Source organism: Limanda limanda, chromosome 17 (genome assembly GCF_963576545.1).
Source record: "Limanda limanda chromosome 17, fLimLim1.1, whole genome shotgun sequence".
Classification (NCBI taxonomy): Eukaryota; Metazoa; Chordata; class Actinopteri; order Pleuronectiformes; family Pleuronectidae; genus Limanda; species Limanda limanda.
In genome coordinates, this window is record NC_083652.1 from 24,713,106 (window position 1) to 24,730,577 (window position 17,472).

General features: G+C 44.8%; 2 protein-coding genes across 3 annotated transcripts; both read right to left on the reverse strand.

Moving 5' to 3' along the window:
* Nucleotides 1-52: 52 nt before the first annotated feature.
* Nucleotides 53-10,653, reverse strand: cdc27 (cell division cycle 27). 2 transcript variants are annotated; one of them, XM_061090115.1, is made up of 20 exons: nt 10,421-10,653; nt 9,134-9,209; nt 8,284-8,431; nt 7,157-7,282; nt 6,965-7,062; nt 5,206-5,351; nt 4,719-4,939; nt 4,535-4,634; nt 3,523-3,632; nt 3,226-3,325; nt 2,966-3,143; nt 2,332-2,504; nt 2,091-2,243; nt 1,818-1,898; nt 1,532-1,659; nt 1,307-1,424; nt 1,070-1,198; nt 837-911; nt 541-670; nt 53-425 (listed from the first exon to the last, which is right to left on the reverse strand). In XM_061090115.1, exons 1-20 carry the CDS (start codon nt 10,445-10,447, stop codon nt 337-339), a joined length of 2,406 nt encoding a protein of 801 aa, XP_060946098.1. In that variant the 5' UTR covers nt 10,448-10,653; the 3' UTR covers nt 53-336. The 2 variants fall into 2 exon arrangements, with proteins under 2 accessions (XP_060946098.1, XP_060946097.1); XM_061090114.1 differs by having other exon boundaries at nt 53-428.
* Nucleotides 10,654-12,880: 2,227 nt separating this feature from the next.
* gh1 (growth hormone 1) lies at nt 12,881-14,201 on the reverse strand. The gene is made up of 6 exons (XM_061089774.1): nt 14,192-14,201; nt 13,817-13,950; nt 13,578-13,694; nt 13,240-13,383; nt 13,019-13,165; nt 12,881-12,943 (listed from the first exon to the last, which is right to left on the reverse strand). The coding sequence occupies exons 1-6, from the start codon at nt 14,199-14,201 to the stop codon at nt 12,881-12,883; spliced, it is 615 nt and encodes a 204-aa protein (XP_060945757.1).
* Between the last annotated feature and the right edge of the window lie 3,271 nt (nt 14,202-17,472).

Sequence of the window (17,472 nt, forward strand, 5' to 3'; positions counted from 1 at the left end):
CAGGGTCTGTCTGGCTCTTTGCCGTGCTGGTAAACAGGAAATAGACATGGGCGGGGTTTACATGTTTTTATTGATTTATTTTCATAATGATAAAAAGAACATAAAAAACAGCTGTGATGTCACAGAACCAGTTGATGACACATGAGGAAGAGGGCGGGGCTTCAAGGACGCAGCAGTCTGTCTCAGCCAATCAAGGGCAGGGGCAGCACAGGGGGTGGAGCTAAACAGAAGAACTGCCTGTCAGAATGTCGCCTAGCAACAGCAGTCCTCCAGCCAATTGGAGAAGGGGACAGGGCTTGGCTCTAGCAGGAGGCGTGTTCACGTGAGGGGGCGTGGCTAAAGGACATCATCACTCTCAGCCGTGTGGAGCTGCGTGTCGTCAGCGTCCGTCATGATGCTGCTGTCCTGACTGTCGTCCACCTCCGCTGCTAACAGGGGAGACAGGTAAAGAGCAACAGACAGGTGGAGAGGGATGATCATTCAGTTGTACTACCAAGAATAAACTGAATTAATAAATCGTTCAGTAATCATTGTTATCACCTTCGTCCTCGGGCAGGTATCTTTTATCAATGGCTTCTTTGATCTGGTTATTGGCTCCTTTAGGATCCAGATCCATCGCCCAGCTGAAGTTCATGAGAGCCAGGTGGGTGTGTCCCAGCTTCTTATACACCTGACAGACAGGTTAGAGACAGACAGGTGAGTAGAATTGTGTATGTAAACAATGGTTGTTGTGTATTTTAAAACTAGAGGGAACATGAGAAGATGTGAAACGACGGGAACAGTTAAAACATTCAGTCGTCTAGGTCACAGGTCAGAGAAGAGCAGCTGTTTGTTACCTTTCCTATGAGGAAATAAACCAGAGACTCTTTAGGAACAATCTGCTTCAACTCCTCCAACTCCTGAAGAGCAGCCTGCAGAGAGAGACAGACAGGTCAGAGAGACAGACAGGTCAGAGAGACAGACAGGTCAGAGAGACACACAGGTCAGAGAGACACACAGGTCAGAGAGACACACAGGTCAGAGAGACACACAGGTCAGAGAGACACACAGGTCAGATCGTATTGATTACCTTGTACTTGTCGTTGGCGAACAATATCGATGCTCTATGGAATTTGCAGAGTGGGTTTTTGGGATCAATCCCGATCGCTCGATTCAGAGTTTCTAAAGCTGCATCAGACTTCTTCAACGCATGCTGCACCTACACACACACACACACACACACAGAGTCATTGTTCTGACTGGAGGATGCTAAACATGCTAACAGAGCAGGTATTATCAATCGCAGAGGGTAACAATGCTAACATACAACTCCGATGTGGCAGAGCAGCACGGAGCTCTGAGGGTTGATGCTCAAAGCTTTCTTGAAATGGATTTCTGCCAAATTGAACTTCTCCTGTTTGTAGTAAATCATCCCGAGACCGTACCTACACACACACACACACACACACAAAGACACACAAACTGTCACATCGACTCTAAAACAGACTATTCAGACTCGTTTGATCCCTGACCGTTACCACGGCTACTGTACCATGCGTTGTAGTGTCGGTTGTTGACTCTGATGGCGTTTCGGAAGCAGGCGAGTGCTCGGTCCAACTCCTCGGTCAAAACAAACTCGTGACCCAACAGAGTGTAAGCATACGCAAAGCCTGGGTCAACCTGAGGCACAGACAGGTTGAGAAAAAGAAAGGTTTAGAAGGTAGACACGGGTGCTCTGAGAGTGAAAGGCATGCAGACACCTGTCTCCCGCTCTCTCACACGACAAAGAGTCAGCCCTGACCTCGCTAACCATGGTAACCATTCTAACAGAAACTCACCTGGATCGCTCTCTGGAAGAACTTTATGGCGATGTCATGTTCCCTCTGCAGGCTGAAGCAGTTTCCTGCAACACACCAGGCCTGCAGACAGACAGGAGACCAGAAGAACCAGAGAGACAGACAGGTGATCAGAAAGACAGAAACCGGAGAGACAGACAGGAACTAAAGACAGACAGGTGATCAGACAGAGAGGAAACACTGAGGCAGACAGAATCCAGAGAGACAGACAGGTGATCAGAGAGACAGGAACCACAGGGACAGGGGACTTCTGACCTCAGGACAGTTCTTGTCCATGTCTGTCAGGTCTTTGGAAAGCGCAGACAGAGCGACATCTTTCTGCAGGTGCCACAGAGTCGTTGAATAAATCTCCATCCCCTCGACTCGGAACGACTCGATCCTGCGAACCTCGCTAAACACACGCTCCGCCTGCGGACACACAACGCCATGACAACCTGTTACCTGTGTGCGTGTCAGGGGAAATGTTACCTGTGTGCATTTGTCAGGGGAGTGTTACCTGTGTGTACTCAGCCAGCTCAAAGTAAGCCCTGCCGATGTGGGTGAGGACCCAGCCGGTGTTGTAGTGCTGGGGAGGGAGGGACGTCAGGATGTTGATGGCTTCTTTGCAGTTGTAGGAGCACAGCGCCTGGTAACCGCGCCCAAGTTCCCGTAGCAACGCCATGACGCTGTCTGAGTGCAGCACAGAGGACAAACCTCATTAACAACTTCCTGTTCCCACTGTAGACGTTCAGACCAGAAACCAGGCTCCGGCTTTAGTCCAGATTTACACTGAAGATGGAGGTTAATTTCTACAGGTGAGACAGCAGGGGTCACTAAGGTCATCAGCTGTGATGCTAGAGAATTGTTAGGTTTAGTTAATAACAGTTGGAAGTGGCCGCACCTCTGTCTGTTATTAGATTTTGATGAACCGATAGAGAAAGAGAAAGTTGGAACAAAGAGAAAAATTTAAGTGGATTAGTTGTTATTATTTGTTGAGATGGTTTATATGTGTAATGTAGTTATATATTAAGAAAAAGGAAAGGGGAAACTCAAACTACATTTACTTTGGCTTAGGGTACAAATTTGAGAGATATGGGTAAAAGGCAGATTGGCAGTTCAGACTGACCCCCCCACCTCAGTGTGTGTTTTACCTGCAGCAGCTCGTTGGTGCTGGATCTTGGTGTCAGGTAGACTCAGACCAGGATCCAGTCTCAGGATGTCCAGACTCTCGTTCAGGTTGCTGCTGTTTGACGTCTTGGTTGATTTACATTTAGTTTTTCTGTTTGGAATTTTTGTTGGAAACTTCATCTTTAACTTCTTACTGTTCTCCTGTAGAGAAACAACCAGTGTTAGAATGGCAGTCAAAGCACTACATAAATCTGTTGCCCCACCCAGTGGTGCAGTTTGGTACCTTGGCAGTGGAGCTGGCACTAGTGAAGAGTCTTGAGCTTCTCCTGGGCTGAACGTTTGGAGGACCAGACATACTGGGACTGAGCACCTGCGGAGAGCCACTGACAGACAGACAGGTCGTCAGATACTGGGACTGAGCACCTGAAGAGTTCACGGCAAACAGACAACAGAGACAGATGTGTCTTCAAAGACCCCTTAATGAATATCACCTGTCTGTCTCTTTGCCTGCCTGTCAAACTTGTCGTTTTCTGATTGGAGCAGAGGGGGGGGGGGCTCTGTGATTCGTCATAATAGTTACCTGGTGTGTGGTGCGGAGGTCTGGGATTGGTTGAAGGGGATGGGAAGAACGTCTCTGCTGTTGCCGCTCTGACTGAAGACAGACTTTGACTGACTGATCCTGGACACAGACTGAGAGAAAGAGACAGACAGGTGAACAGAGAGACAGACAGGTGAACAGAGAGACAGACAGGTGAACACGCCTGTCTCGGGTCAGTGGCTTCCAGATGTTCGTTGTTGGCCTCTCCTTATCTGTTACATGTTTACTTCTCTCCATGTGGAATCAAACACATCAAAAGTTGTTGTCCAAATGTCGCATGTGTTCTCGTTAAGACATTGACCTTTTTCTATTGTCACATGACATTAATCTTCATACAGTAAACGACAGGAAAAGAACCATCCACAAAACTTTTATCGTGTTTCCTGTTCAATCACATGACTGAGGTGACCCTGGTGAGGGGAGTGGCCTCCACACATGAACACCTGTGGCTGTTATACATAGCATTAGGGCTGAATGATTTGGGGAAATAATCTAATTGCGATTTTTTTCCCCCATAATTGCGATTGCAATTTAATATGCGATTTTTTTCTGTCGACCAAGGCAGCCCGACCAACCTCCGTACGCAAGGGTCTCGCGACCTCCGCTGCTCAAGTGACGAGACAGTTTTTATTAAATAATGTTATAGATAAAAAACGGAGAAATGCACAGGTCACAAAGTCAAACAGTACAACTTCATGGATGAACAGTTTCCTGAAGCTAATGAAATGGTCCCACTCCTCAGACTGGGATTTTTAACCCTTTCGAACACAAGTCACGTAACAGACTGTGTGTGTGTGTGTGTGTGTGTGTGTGTGTGTGTGTGGCATTCTGTCTGCGGGTGAGGACAGCAGCCCGGCGCCCTACTCTCGTTTGCAAGTGATAATCTCGTACGTTGCGATAAGGAAATCGCGTTTTGTCATATCACGATTTTATCGCAAATGCAATTAATCGTTCAGCCCTACATAGCATATTACGTTACATGATGTGTTTGTACCTTCTTGTTGGGACCTGTAGTTTGTGTTTCCATGGTAGCAGAGTAGTTTTGTAGATATGTGGGGTCTCCTGGACTGGGATCCAGGGGAAGGATTCCAAAGCTATCACACACACACGCACAGAGAGTTACACATGGGTAATGGATGATGGAGGTGTGAACACATCTGTGCAGGTGTATCACTCACCTGGGTGTCAGCGGGCTGAGTGCAGCAGGTCCTCCCAATAAACTCCTCCCACTCTTGGGTTTGTTCTGTTTAGCCAATAAGGAGCCAGCTGACGCCATAGAAACCGTGTTACCCAGTAGGGAGCCAGTTTCCGGGGAGATAAGGGAGGAGTCAATGTAAGAAACTGACATATCAGATGTCAGCTTTCCATTAGAAGATTCTAGATTCAAACGATTCAACTCCTGAAAAAACAAGAAATATTAGGTATTAATACAAGTCATATTTCATGGTCATGTGATCCTCATAAATCTAACATACATGATGTTACCTGTCTTTATTAAAGCAAGAATTCCTGCTGAGACCCAATCAAATTCATAAAATAAACATCTTAAAAAGGTCCTAAATCATAATCTTATTACTTACAGATTACCATACTGCAATTGTAATGTGTATACTAGTCCACAGTAATCTGATTACATAAGTACTGAGGCGTGCTTGTATTGTTTACCAGTGTGTCCTGTGGCGTCTCCATTAGGGCGGTGTCTAGGCGGTGGGACGGGTTCTGGGCGGGACTAACAGATGGAGGGGGTGGGGCTATAGAAGAGTTCTGTAGCGAGGACAACCTGAAGACCTGATCTGGATCTGGTTTCTCTCCTGAAAACACAGAGACGCATCAACACATGTCTGTGTAAATGGATTTGTATTTATATAGCACTTTTGTAGTCTGATGATGACAACTCAAAGCACTTTACATTACAGTTTCACATTCACCCATTCACACACACATTCATACAGAGCATCTACTTGCAGCACTTTGTTATTCTATGGGGGGCTATTGAGGGTTCAGTATCTTGCCCAAGGACACTTCGGCATGCAGATGGTTCAGACTGGGGATCGAACTGCCGACCTTCAGGTTGGAGGACGACCACTCTACCCCTCAGCCCCTCTGTGTGTGTGTGTGTGTGTGTGTGTGTGTGTGTGTGGCAGATCCGTGGGTCAAGGAGTAGGATTGTAAAAATGAACATTTCTGATCAATGGCGGTTGGGTCAAAAAAGGCATCATACAACATTGATGTGGAAAATTTAAATATAGACTACATTCTCTAAAATAACAATATTTAAAACACTGGTTTAAATCAACTGCTTTTAACATAATGGAAAGTTGTGTCAAGGTTTAAAGTATTTATACATAAGAAATTGTTAGCTGATAGAAATAAATTCAATTGAATTCAATTTATATACATGTATGTATAGCGCAAATCATAATATACATTGTCTCAAAGCACTTTACAAAGACGGTCAAGACCGTATGATTATAAATAAAGGGAGCAGCAATGACAAATTAATTAAGGAGTTATTGTCAGTAATGGTAGAATATGTGAGAAGACATATTGTATATCCAGCTGTCTTGTTGTAGGCTTGATCCACAATCCACCACCTCAACCTATCCCTGTTTCCAGATGTGCCAGGCGCATCCTGTCACCATCATACCCATTGCACACAGTCACATTCAATGCGCCATTGCGCACAATATAGATCCGTACAACTACTAATGTCAAACATTTCCACCCCAGTGTGAACCTCATTAAATAGTCCCCATCATTTCCATCCCTCACGAGGCTTCTGTAGGTCTGGATTGTAAGAGCAGATATCATATATAGCATATCTCGTGGTCACGACTTATTAATGCCCAGTCCCTCTCTCTTGTCACAGTGATTCCTTAAAAAAAAAAATGTAACTAAGATATTCTGATGGATTTAAAAAAAATGTCATGGTTACTTTTAAACTTACATCTGTGAGGATTTTACCCACAGCGGGCGCCATCTTGACTCGCTTCGTCCGTTTGTAAAGCATCCGAGAGTCTCCGCCCTACCCTTTAATTTTTAAGGGGGTCCTAAATACACTATGGTTGAAGGAGTGTTTGAAGGGCTAGATGGCCACTACCAATAAATCACATAGAGAAATGGAACAAAACTTCCTTTACAGCCACGCACAAAACGAAGGGGGAGGGCTAAGTGGGGACTCTGGGACAGGGCCTTAGTTGTAACCACGTGTGAGTTTATCGTATACCGCAATATTTCACCCCCAAAGGTCACTAAAGGGGCTTCATAATTATGCAAATACCTGTTACCATCTAACAATTTAAAAAACAACTTTATTTTAAGTAAATGTGAATTTTATTAAAACCAGCCTTCTTAAGTGTCATATGTACGCATACAATCAACAGTGGAGGTGGATTGTGTGGGTGCGAGTGTGTGAGTGCGTTACCTAGGTGACAGAGGTTCTGGAAAGGCGACCAGAGGAACGGATTAAGAGTTGAACTTCTCTGGAAACACTCGGCACCTTTAGCAACACGATCTGTCTTACTGCTCATAAAGAGTGACAGGTCAGAGAGAGAGGTCAGAGGTCAACAGGCCTGACACCATTAACCAGTTAAAGGATGTCAACAGGTTAGTTTACCAGTAAATATGTCCCAGCAACGATAGCGTGAAGGAGGCTGAGTCTCCAAATTCTGTGATGATGTCATCTTGACTCTTCTGTTTGTTCAGCACGCCCCCGATCAAAACCTGCTCACCTTCAGCGAGCCTGAGAGACAGACAGGTAGAGAGACAGATAGGTAGAGAGACAGGTGGCCGCAGTCATAAGGTGGGACCTTACATGTCAGAACTATTTGACCATTTGGTGGGAATGTAATTAAGATGAAAAGACCACGCCCTTCACAACTTTAACATGATGGTAAATTATCTGGTGAGGTTCATTTTCACAAACATGTTTTTCCCTATGAGCCTGGTTCCGTGAGGATAGACGGCCTTCCGTCCACGTGGGATGGAGCGGCTCTCACATCTAGAGATTCGACAGAGTTTATTAGACCAATGACAGACCTTAGTTCAGAGCAGGAGGCGGAGCTTCCGTCTGACACACCCACCAAATGACCTATAGAAACTGGCTCTGAGCTTTTATCTGAGCAAGTACTTAGCATAGATGAAGTCATTAAAGTAGGTGATTTCAAATTCCATGTAGATGTTGCTCATCATGACATGTCTTAGTTCTGTAATAAATTCACAGATAGACTCAATTGGTTTTATTCACCATGTGATGTATCACTGTGAGCGAGTGTATTGGGTCCGGACTTTCTCCAGAGTTTGTATTTCACACATGAAGCAGCAGGAGATTCTCTGTTCAGACTCATTCACAACAGCAAGTCCTCTGCAGAGGGAGGAAGGGACGTGTTCAGCCCATATGTCCTTCTCTGTCTTCCATACGTGTGTCACCACTTTCTCATCCTAGTATCTGCTTTTCTTATTTTTGCATTTGTCACACGTTTGTCGTGAACCCCGCTCGCTCCCCCGCAGTGAATCCTGGATCTCCTGCTGTGTTCACACATCCACTTCTACAGTGTTTCTACCAGGGGGTCAGACAGAGAAACTCCAAAGAGAATCTGAAGACTCTCACTCGGACATCTGCAGTGACAAAGACACGTCCTCCAGAGAAACTGCAGAGGACCTCCAGAGTCCAGTACATATCTGATAGCAGCTTGTGTGTCAGTGTAACTGTGTGTGTGTGTGTTTGTGTGTCTGTGTTCTTACTTGCTCAGTTCCACGCAGCATTTTGCCAAAAGGAATCGAACCTGCGGTGTGGAGCAGCTGTGAGCCTTCAGCAGCCGGTACGCCTTGTAGGGTTTCCCTGAGCGGTAGTAACATGTTGCCAACAGGTAGAGGGCCTCCTCTGACCTCACTGGCAGACAGACAGGTGGAGAGACACACAGGTCAACAGGAGGGAAGACAGACAGGCAGGCAGACCGTCAGACAGACAGACAGACAGACAGACAGACAGACAGGCAGACAGGCAGACAGGCAGACAGGCAGACAGGCAGACAGACAGACAGACAGACAGACAGACAGACAGACAGACAGACAGGCAGACAGGCAGACAGACAGGCAGACAGACAGGCAGACAAACAGGCAGACAGACAGAAAGGCGGACAGACAGACAGACAAACAGGCAGACAGACAGGCAGACAGACAGGCAGGCAGGCAGGCAGGCAGACAGGCAGACAGACAGGCAGACAAACAGGCAGACAGACAGAAAGGCGGACAGACAGACAGAAAGGCAGACAGACAGGCAGACAGACAGACAGACAGACAGACAGACAGACAGACAGAAAGGCGGACAGACAGACAGAAAGGCAGACAGACAGGCAGACAGACAGACAGACAGACAGACAGACAGACAGACAGACAGACAGACAGGCAGGCAGACAGACAGACAGACAGACAGACAGACAGACAGACAGACAGGCAGACAGGCAGACAGACAGACAGACAGACAGACAGGCAGACAGACAGGCAGACAAACAGGCAGACAGACAGAAAGGCGGACAGACAGACAGAAAGGCAGACAGACAGACAGGCAGACAGGCAGATAGACAGATGTTACCTTCTGCGTAAAGTCTCTCCGCGAGGAAGACAGCATCCAGGTAGGCGTAGTGGTTCAGCGCCTGCCACACAGCAGCCTGAGCAGAGACACATCAACCATCATTAACTACATTTCACTGTAATTTATCCGTTAAACTATTACAATAAAAGGAGTGCATGGTGAACAGCTGGGTTAGGTATGGAGTTGTGATATATGATACTAACTAGTCCTCATGTCAGAGGAGCAGTCAGTGACCAGCTGACTTTAACCTGAGGATGAACCTGAGTCCGCAGCTGGTCCGGGATCAGCCTGGTTACTCTACAGTGTTTACAGTTGGTTTAGGATGACGTCACTGAATCACACTGTTTACTTCAGTGTGTTGACGCTATTTCTAGTCATGACGTCACAACCATAAGCAGCGACGAAAAGTAACCATCAGACCGAGTCTGGTTCCCTCTGGTGAACGCGGCAGCCAATCAGCTGATGGCTAATGATCACGTTCCCCGGCAGCTGGCAGACGTTCGCTATCGTTAGCAACAAGAAGCTAACAAGAAGCTAACTAGCTGCTGGTTAGCTTGCACCTGTCTGTGGGTTCGGGTTAGATCCAACTTTCTAATAAAAGTCCCCGAGCTGTCTGTTCACTAGTGACGTCACCCGCCGCTCAGCTGAGCGTCACACACACAGCTAGCCGGCTAGCACAACTCGACTGCTAGCATGTTAGCTTTAGCAATGCTACTGGTACAAGACTCCATTTGAAACGCATCGGTTTGGTTGTCTACGTCTTATTACACAAACAATAAACAATCGATATCGTGTCATAATCAACTCGGCGAACAGGAAGTGGTTCCGCTGCCTCGTTACTTTAGTAACTTGGCGCTAATGAGCTGCACAACAACAGCAGCACGTGAACTTCCGGTGAGTTATCTTCTGATTTCAGGTTCGTTCAGTGAATCGATCTGAGCCGAACCGTGCCGAGCCGAACCGACCGGGTCCGAGCCCCCGGGCGGCCCGGGTCCGCGGCACCTCAGCGAGCCTCCCTCCGGAGCTTCTCCAGGAGGAGTCCGGTGGCTCCGGTGCGGAATCAAACCGACATCAGCTAACGAGCTAGCTCCGTGTTGAGGAGTGAACGGACCTCGTTGTTTTACACCGATCACATGCTAACCCGAACCCGAACCCGGACCCGAGCTCCGGTACCGAGCTCCGGTCTGCGGGGGGGCTCCCACACCGCGGACTGGAGCCGTCCGGAGGCCGGGCCGGAGAGGACCGATCCCCGGCTCGGGGCTGGTGACACCGGGCCGGAGCTCTAACCTGGACCGGCTCCTGCAGCACCGTCATCCCGCCGGGAGACTCCGTCCGTCGCGGCCTGTCCTCGGGTCGGTCCTCGGGTTTCGGGTCGGTCCTCCTCGGGTCGGGTCTCGGGTCGGTCCTCCTGCTGCTTCACGGTGTCTGCAGGACGAGCTGCAGCCGAACATTTGAACACACCGACCGTTAGCGGCCGAACTCAGCCGAACAATGCCGAAGAGGGTTGAAGGCCGGGGAGGAAAAACGACCGTCAACGAAAAGAGCCGAAGAGGCTGCGCCCCCTAGTGGTCTGTCTCGTGTTGTTAATGAGTAAATAATACAATGACAGAGGCTTTATTTATAAATAATAATATTATACGATGTGTATTTTTAGATAGATCAAAAATATCATTATGGTGTTCAGGAGCTCCTTAACCAATAGTAATATTCAATCAATCAAATTTTATTTGTATAGCCCATATTCACACATCACAATTTGTCTCATAGGCCTAATGAAATGTATTTATAATAAATAAGACTTTCTTTATGAATAATAATACCATACTAATAATACCATACTACTTCTTATGGGAATGATGAACCTCTGTCAGCTGCTGGAGCCCAACAGAACCAGTCTGACCCGTAAAGTGTTTACAGTCCCACAGACTGCAGCTGCTTCACTGGTTCTGATGTACTGGGAGTGTAAGTGGAGGAGAACCTCACATACCTTCATACTCTGATCCTTTAAGTAGCTTCATCCTGTGTGATTTATATGTATTTGGGGGACATATAGTTTCCAGATTTACCTTGTGACAGCCCCCCCCCTTCCTGTGTAATCATATGGAGGAGTGATTAAGTTGGAGCCTAGACGCCAAACACTAAATCTGTTGTAATGCTGCAATAAATGTTTGAACGTGATTCGTCTGACTGAACTATTATATATCATTGTGTTTCAACACTGTGATTCTATTTCTTCAGCATATTGATATTAGGTATTGATATATATTGATATTGATATTATAGGTTTAGGTTAGGGTTAGGTTTGTAAACAAGTCAGATACTAAATCAAAATAAATAGAAAACAAGAAGAATAGAAACTAAAGGAAAGACTTTGTTAAAGTGTAAAATGTAGATAGTGTTGAGTTTCTCTGCACCAGCCAGTGAACAGGAAACCAGTGCAGCAGCTGCAGTGTGTGGTTCCGTGAGCACGTTGCTCCTACAGGTCCGCTTGGTTCTGTTCGGATCCTCTGAGGAGAATCTAGATATTTCAGAAACTCATCACAGGAGCTGAAAGGATCTTGTGGGTCTCAAATCCACACCAGCTCCACGGATCCTCTGAGAACATGATGTCATGGTTCAAAGGAAGGGATTGTTCAGTGGGCGGAGCTAGTTTGATCTCTTCAGCATAAGTTACCATGGTGATTTACCCCGATATCAAGTGAACGAGCATCGTAGGACTGAAAACTCGGAATTAAACCTGAAGTTATCCGGCTTCATAATACAGGGCCCAGGACCAATGACTCTGATCAGACAATGCCCAGGGTCAGACTTGGATGACAGACCAGAAATGGGACTAGACCGGGACCTGATTCAGGACCAATAGGAAACTGAATCAGGTCAGGGCAGTTATTCTGCTATAGGTCTAGAATGTCGGGGGACACATGACACACCGAGCTTCTCTCTCCTCTTCTCCATCCTTATCACATCAAAGTAATTCTTATCTCATCAGTACATGTTTCTGACCCTTGACCCCTTCCCCGGAGTCCCTGTGCCTTATCGCCCCCAGATCCAGGCCCACAGCTGTGGCCGCACCATGGATTATAATTGTGGATCGCGTGTCGGAGGTCTCGGTGGTGGATCCAGTTTGGTGGATTCTATATCGTGCGGGATGATCGTAATAATAATGGAGGATCCTTTATTGCGTTGGCATCAGATAATGGTGGTGAACCAGGACCGAGGTGGCAGCTGATGATGGATTCTAACTGGTGGCAGTGGACAATAACTGTGGACTATAGTGGATCAGGTCTTGATGCTGGATCATGATCTTGCTGCTGACCAGAGACTATGATGCAGCAGGACTGCTTGATATATAGTATTTCTCATCAGATACTTGACATCTGTGTCACTTGTGTCCGTCCTGGGAGACGGATCCTCACATGTGTCTCTCTGAGGTTTCTACGTATCTTTACCTGTTAAAAGGTTTTTAGTAGTTTGTCCTGACTCTTGCTGAGGGTTAAGGACAGAGGATGTCTCACCATGTTAAAGCCCTATGAGACAAACTGTGATTTGTGAATATGATTGATTGATGATTGAATGAACCCTTTATTTGCTGACAGTATGACAATATCACAATGAGATCATCAGTTTGGAATGCAGAACCAACAGAGGCTAACATTTATGCTAGTTAGCGCGGCAACCATGGGGGTGGGGCTACAGAATGCATATGATGTCATCTGCGGGGAGGTGCTTTGCGGTGGAGAGGCGGGGCTACAGGGTGCAGTTGGCTTCTGGAGAGAGTCGGCATTTGGCCACGGTCAGATACGTCTCCACCTGTAAACACAGATGTCGTCATTATTACATCATGATTACATCATTACATCATCATTACATTTTCAGTGCCCCCACCTTGTGCATATCCTTTTTAAAGCAGGCGAACAGTTCGTAGTTTCGTCTGAATGACTCATCGACTCCGACGCTCTGGTAGTAGTTTCCGTACGGCGTGAGCTGGATCACCGAGCTCTCAGAGAATCCACCTGCTCCGTCCTGATTGGCCTGATGGGTGAGGTGGTCAGTCAGACATCTGATCTGATTCATCAGATCTGACCTGAGTGTAGATGTGTTCTCACCTCTATCAGCTTCATGAGTCCCGTCTTCAGCTCCGACAGTTTGGACGTAACCTGGGTCCTCACAGCGAAACCTGCGACCAGGAAGCGACTGGAAAACTCCCAGGACTCAATCAATCGATAAGAGATCGATAACAGCTTCAAAACCTGGACCAGAGGAATCAATTAACCATCAATCAATGATACTCACTCTAATGTGGGTCCTAATTCAATTCAATTTACTGTACTGTGTATTACTTTGTGCAGTATAATCTAGTACTGTGTAGTACTGTCTTTATTACTTTGTGTAGTACTATCTAGTACTGTGTGTATTACTTTGTGAACTACTGTGCAGTACTCACTGAGCTGCGTTGTGTCTCGTGTTTGTCGATCGGACTCAAGAAATAATCAGAATGACAAAAATCTTGTAAAAAGATTTTGTTGAGTTGACGTTGATCCTCCAACTGAAGAGAGTTCTCCTACACAACACAGACACACAATTATACACAACATACACACACACTGTGATCCTCCGACTGTAGAGAGTTCTCCTACACAACACAGACACACAATTATACAAAACACACGCACACACACTTACGAAGTCACTGAAGAGTTTCTTAGCAACCAGGTGAAGATACTGAACTCGACCAACTGCGATCGAGAACAGACGCTGGTTCTCTGTGATTGGCTGAGAGGACACGCCCACACACATGACTGACAGCAGGAGGATGACTGACACAGACAGGTGAGAAACAGACATAATATATATAAATATCATAGATATAATATATTAATGATGATGATGAAGACTGAGGATTGAGGTTTGAACCGCCAACCTTCTGGTGACTCTACCCCTCGGCCACTGCCCCCCCCCCCCCACCAAATCAAATATTGATGTAACAAATATAAAATCATAATAAATATACTGAACATGGAACAGTTTCTAAAAAAATTATTGAATCACTGATCTCACCTCTGTTCATGGCTGGTTCTAGTTCAGGTTTTAGTTCAAGTTCTAGTTCAGGTTCTAGTTCTGGTACTGGTTCTGGTTCTGGTTCTGGTTCTGGTTCTGCTTCAGGTTCAGGTCCAGGTTCAGTTCAGGTTCAGGTTCAGTTCTTCAGTGTGCTGTGATGTTTTCAGTTCAGACTTTTAAAGCAGAAAACTCATTTAAATTCATTAAATTCATCAACAGAAACATGAAACGGACAAACAACCTGTGTGTGTGTGTTTTACCTTCACAATAACATGTATACAACATTATAATGTGACGTCAGTACAGAAATGAATCCAGGTTTTCGTTTAAATGAATTATAATTAAGATGTTACTTAAAAGAACTAACTCAACAAGATATTATTTAATCATTAGAAATATTTTCTACTGTAGAATTAATAATTTACAATTTGTACAATTTTTGACAGTAGATTGTGTTGTTTAACATTAGAGTGTATTCTTATCAGTGGAATTTATTTTAAATGTCAAACTTAATCTTTTAACTCTTGTAACTTACATTACATGTCAGAACCAAAGCGACTTAGAATAAGTATCTTAAACATCTACTCAGTTGGGGGTTCAGTATCTTGCAGATGGGGAAGACTGGGGATTGAACTGCCGACCTTGTGTTTGGGAACGACCGCTCTTCACCTCAGCCACAGCCACTGTGAATGTATCATCTGACAAAATGATTCCGTTTTTTCACTAATAGGGTTCGGGTTAATTTCAAACAGTAAAACCTTTTTTTGACAGCAGCATTTATCATATAACAGTAGATTTTTTTCTTTAAATGTAGAATTCATTTATTTTTTGCACAAATTATCATATAACAGTAGAATCTATTGTATGATAGAATAATACAAATTTTCTACCAGTAGAGGGTAGTGTTTAGATATTTAATCCAATATCATTCATCAGCTGATCATGTTTTGAAACAATATATATATATTTAGAACCTAACCCCCTAACTTTACCCTAACCCGAACCTGAATTAGTAATTTAAAAACTGGGCTTTTATTTATGTCATTAATGACCACTCATCCTTAGCTGTTGAATATTTTAGAATCATACAGTCGGAGCTGAACTTTGACTCAAAACATTTAAGCTCAGATTTAAATGTTTTCTTTATGATTTAATTTGTTTTCATGCAGATGAGATCTGACGATCTGAAAAACACAAACATAAAAACACCATTTTGGTTTGTTTGTGAAATGAAGCAGCAGCTTTTTAAAATCTTATTTTAACGTCACAGTTGAGGAATAAATGATTTTCTGTATGTGAAGCAGATCAGATTTACTGATTTTAACATGTAAAGGGGTGAAACTGTTTTTAAAAACTGATGTTTTTCTTCGCAAAGGTTTGAATTTATTCAGAACTGAAACTGATCCGAGGTCAGACGTTATCCAGAGTTACATCACAGGAAATTGAATAAATTCATAACTGTCACTGATCCGAGGTCAAACGTTGAGTTTTACCACAGGAACCTGAATAAATGAATGACTGACCAACACCCAGGCAACAGAGAAGATGAACACAACAATCTGACTGACAGCCTTTCCCTAACAACAGCAACAACAACAACAACAACAACGCCAAAACAACTCTAACTGCTTCAATAGTTTTTGTTGTTGGTACTTTGTAACAGTTATGTGAGTGCATCATTCTGTTGCTTATTATTTGGAATAATACAAACAGAGAGTGTTTGCCAGTGTTAATTGTGTGGATGCCTTCCTGAGCGTTTTTCTTGTTTTGATTGTGGGAGTTGATAGTGTTTTTAATTTCTCAATTTTCTTCTGTTTAAAACTGACTGTCGTGCGTAATGGAACTTTTTGCAGATGATTTTATCAGTGTCCCTATCACGGCTCCATGGAGTCTGCAGTTCTTGTCAGAGCAGGTTCCATATTCCAATGTGAGTCAGTACATTCGCCATGTTCCACTTTTCTGAGAGAAAGATGTCGATAGATATTTTACAGTCTTTGAGTGTGTTGCAACAACTTTAAAGTGGCCTAAAGAGTTTTGGACTCTTCTGCTGCGGTGCGTACTCACTGGTAAAGCTCAGGACGTTTATGCAGCATTTTTGTTGACTTATGTGTGTAAAATATGCTCTCAATTGTTACTAGATTACTTCAGCTTTAGTTTATGTGGAAGCAGGTGATGTGTGATGAATTATGACAGCCAATAAGAGATGCTGTATATGGCACAGAATTTTGTGTGACGCGTTCAATAAAGTTTTCCTGGTCTAGCACTGAGTGTGCACGAAGAACACTGTCGCAAACTAACCCTAAAGACAGCCGTCATTATGAGTTTAGCAAATCCAGTATTTTGTGGGCATACATGCTCGTTACAGAGGCATAGCTGCAACAATTTAGCAATTATAAAAAACATGAGTCTCCAACATTTGTCGAATTTGCATGTGAGAAAGAGACATAATTTGACCATAGGTGTTGAGTGTGGCAGGTTAAAACGTTTGAGGATCTTAAATCCTTGGTGCTTATCGAGGAGTTTAAAAACTGTTTACCTGAGCAGGTTGTCACTTATCTGAACAGAAGGCTGTAGTTGTCTAATGCTGCGATTCTTGCTGAGGATAATGTACTCATCCATAAACCAGCGTTTGAGAGGTCCGTTGTGTACACTTGGTTTAATGATCATCCCTGTCCAGGTGTTTCTTTGTTGCACATTGTCTCACTTTGGAGAAGAAGAAGAAAAAGTGCTAAATCTATTGCTTTAGTTAAAACTTCCAGTCCAGTGTCTGAGCTGTGTCCTGTGAAGGGTCAGTTTGAGCTGGAGATTCATGTTCCGTTCCGTATGGATGGCACTGTGTCCTTAACTAGGGAAAGGGACATATTCCTGATTAGAATTTGGAGGGATACTGCAGCATCACAGTCCTTCATTTTGAGTGAGTTGCTGCCTCTCTCTGTGGAGTCTGCTGTTGACTCAAATGTGCTGGTGCAAGATTTTTTTTTTTTTTTTCTCGGTGTGCCTTTGCATACTGTGTACCTCGAGTCAGATCGGTTACCGGACTGGTAATTGTGGGGGTTCGCCCACATTTTCCCACAAAGGGGATTCATCGTCTCTCAGGGAACAACTTAGTGTGATGTCTGATGAGTGTCAACATGCTTTTCAGCAGCATGAACCCTAATGACTTACGCCCCTGTGCGTGCAGCACCACATTTTGAGAAGCCATTCCAATTTGCCATTGATGCGAGCGAACTTGGAGAAGGAGCTGTTCTACTTCAGAAGGCAGCCGATGAAATAGAACATCT

Excerpts from the sequence above, each read along its gene's own strand:
- cdc27 (XM_061090114.1), bottom strand. The coding sequence starts at position 10,447 with ATGACGGTGCTGCAGGAGCCGGTCCAG. Across the intron at positions 3,326-3,522 it reads ACCTCCGCACCACACACCAG|TGGCTCTCCGCAGGTGCTCA; the intron begins GTAACTATTATG and ends TCTGTCTGTCAG. Across the intron at positions 1,660-1,817 it reads TCTTCCAGAGAGCGATCCAG|GTTGACCCAGGCTTTGCGTA; the intron begins GTGAGTTTCTGT and ends TCTGTGCCTCAG.
- gh1 (XM_061089774.1), bottom strand. Across the intron at positions 13,695-13,816 it reads AGAAACTCTTCAGTGACTTC|GAGAACTCTCTTCAGTTGGA; the intron begins GTAAGTGTGTGT and ends TGTGTTGTGTAG. Across the intron at positions 13,384-13,577 it reads ACGAGACACAACGCAGCTCA|GTTTTGAAGCTGTTATCGAT; the intron begins GTGAGTACTGCA and ends CCTCTGGTCCAG.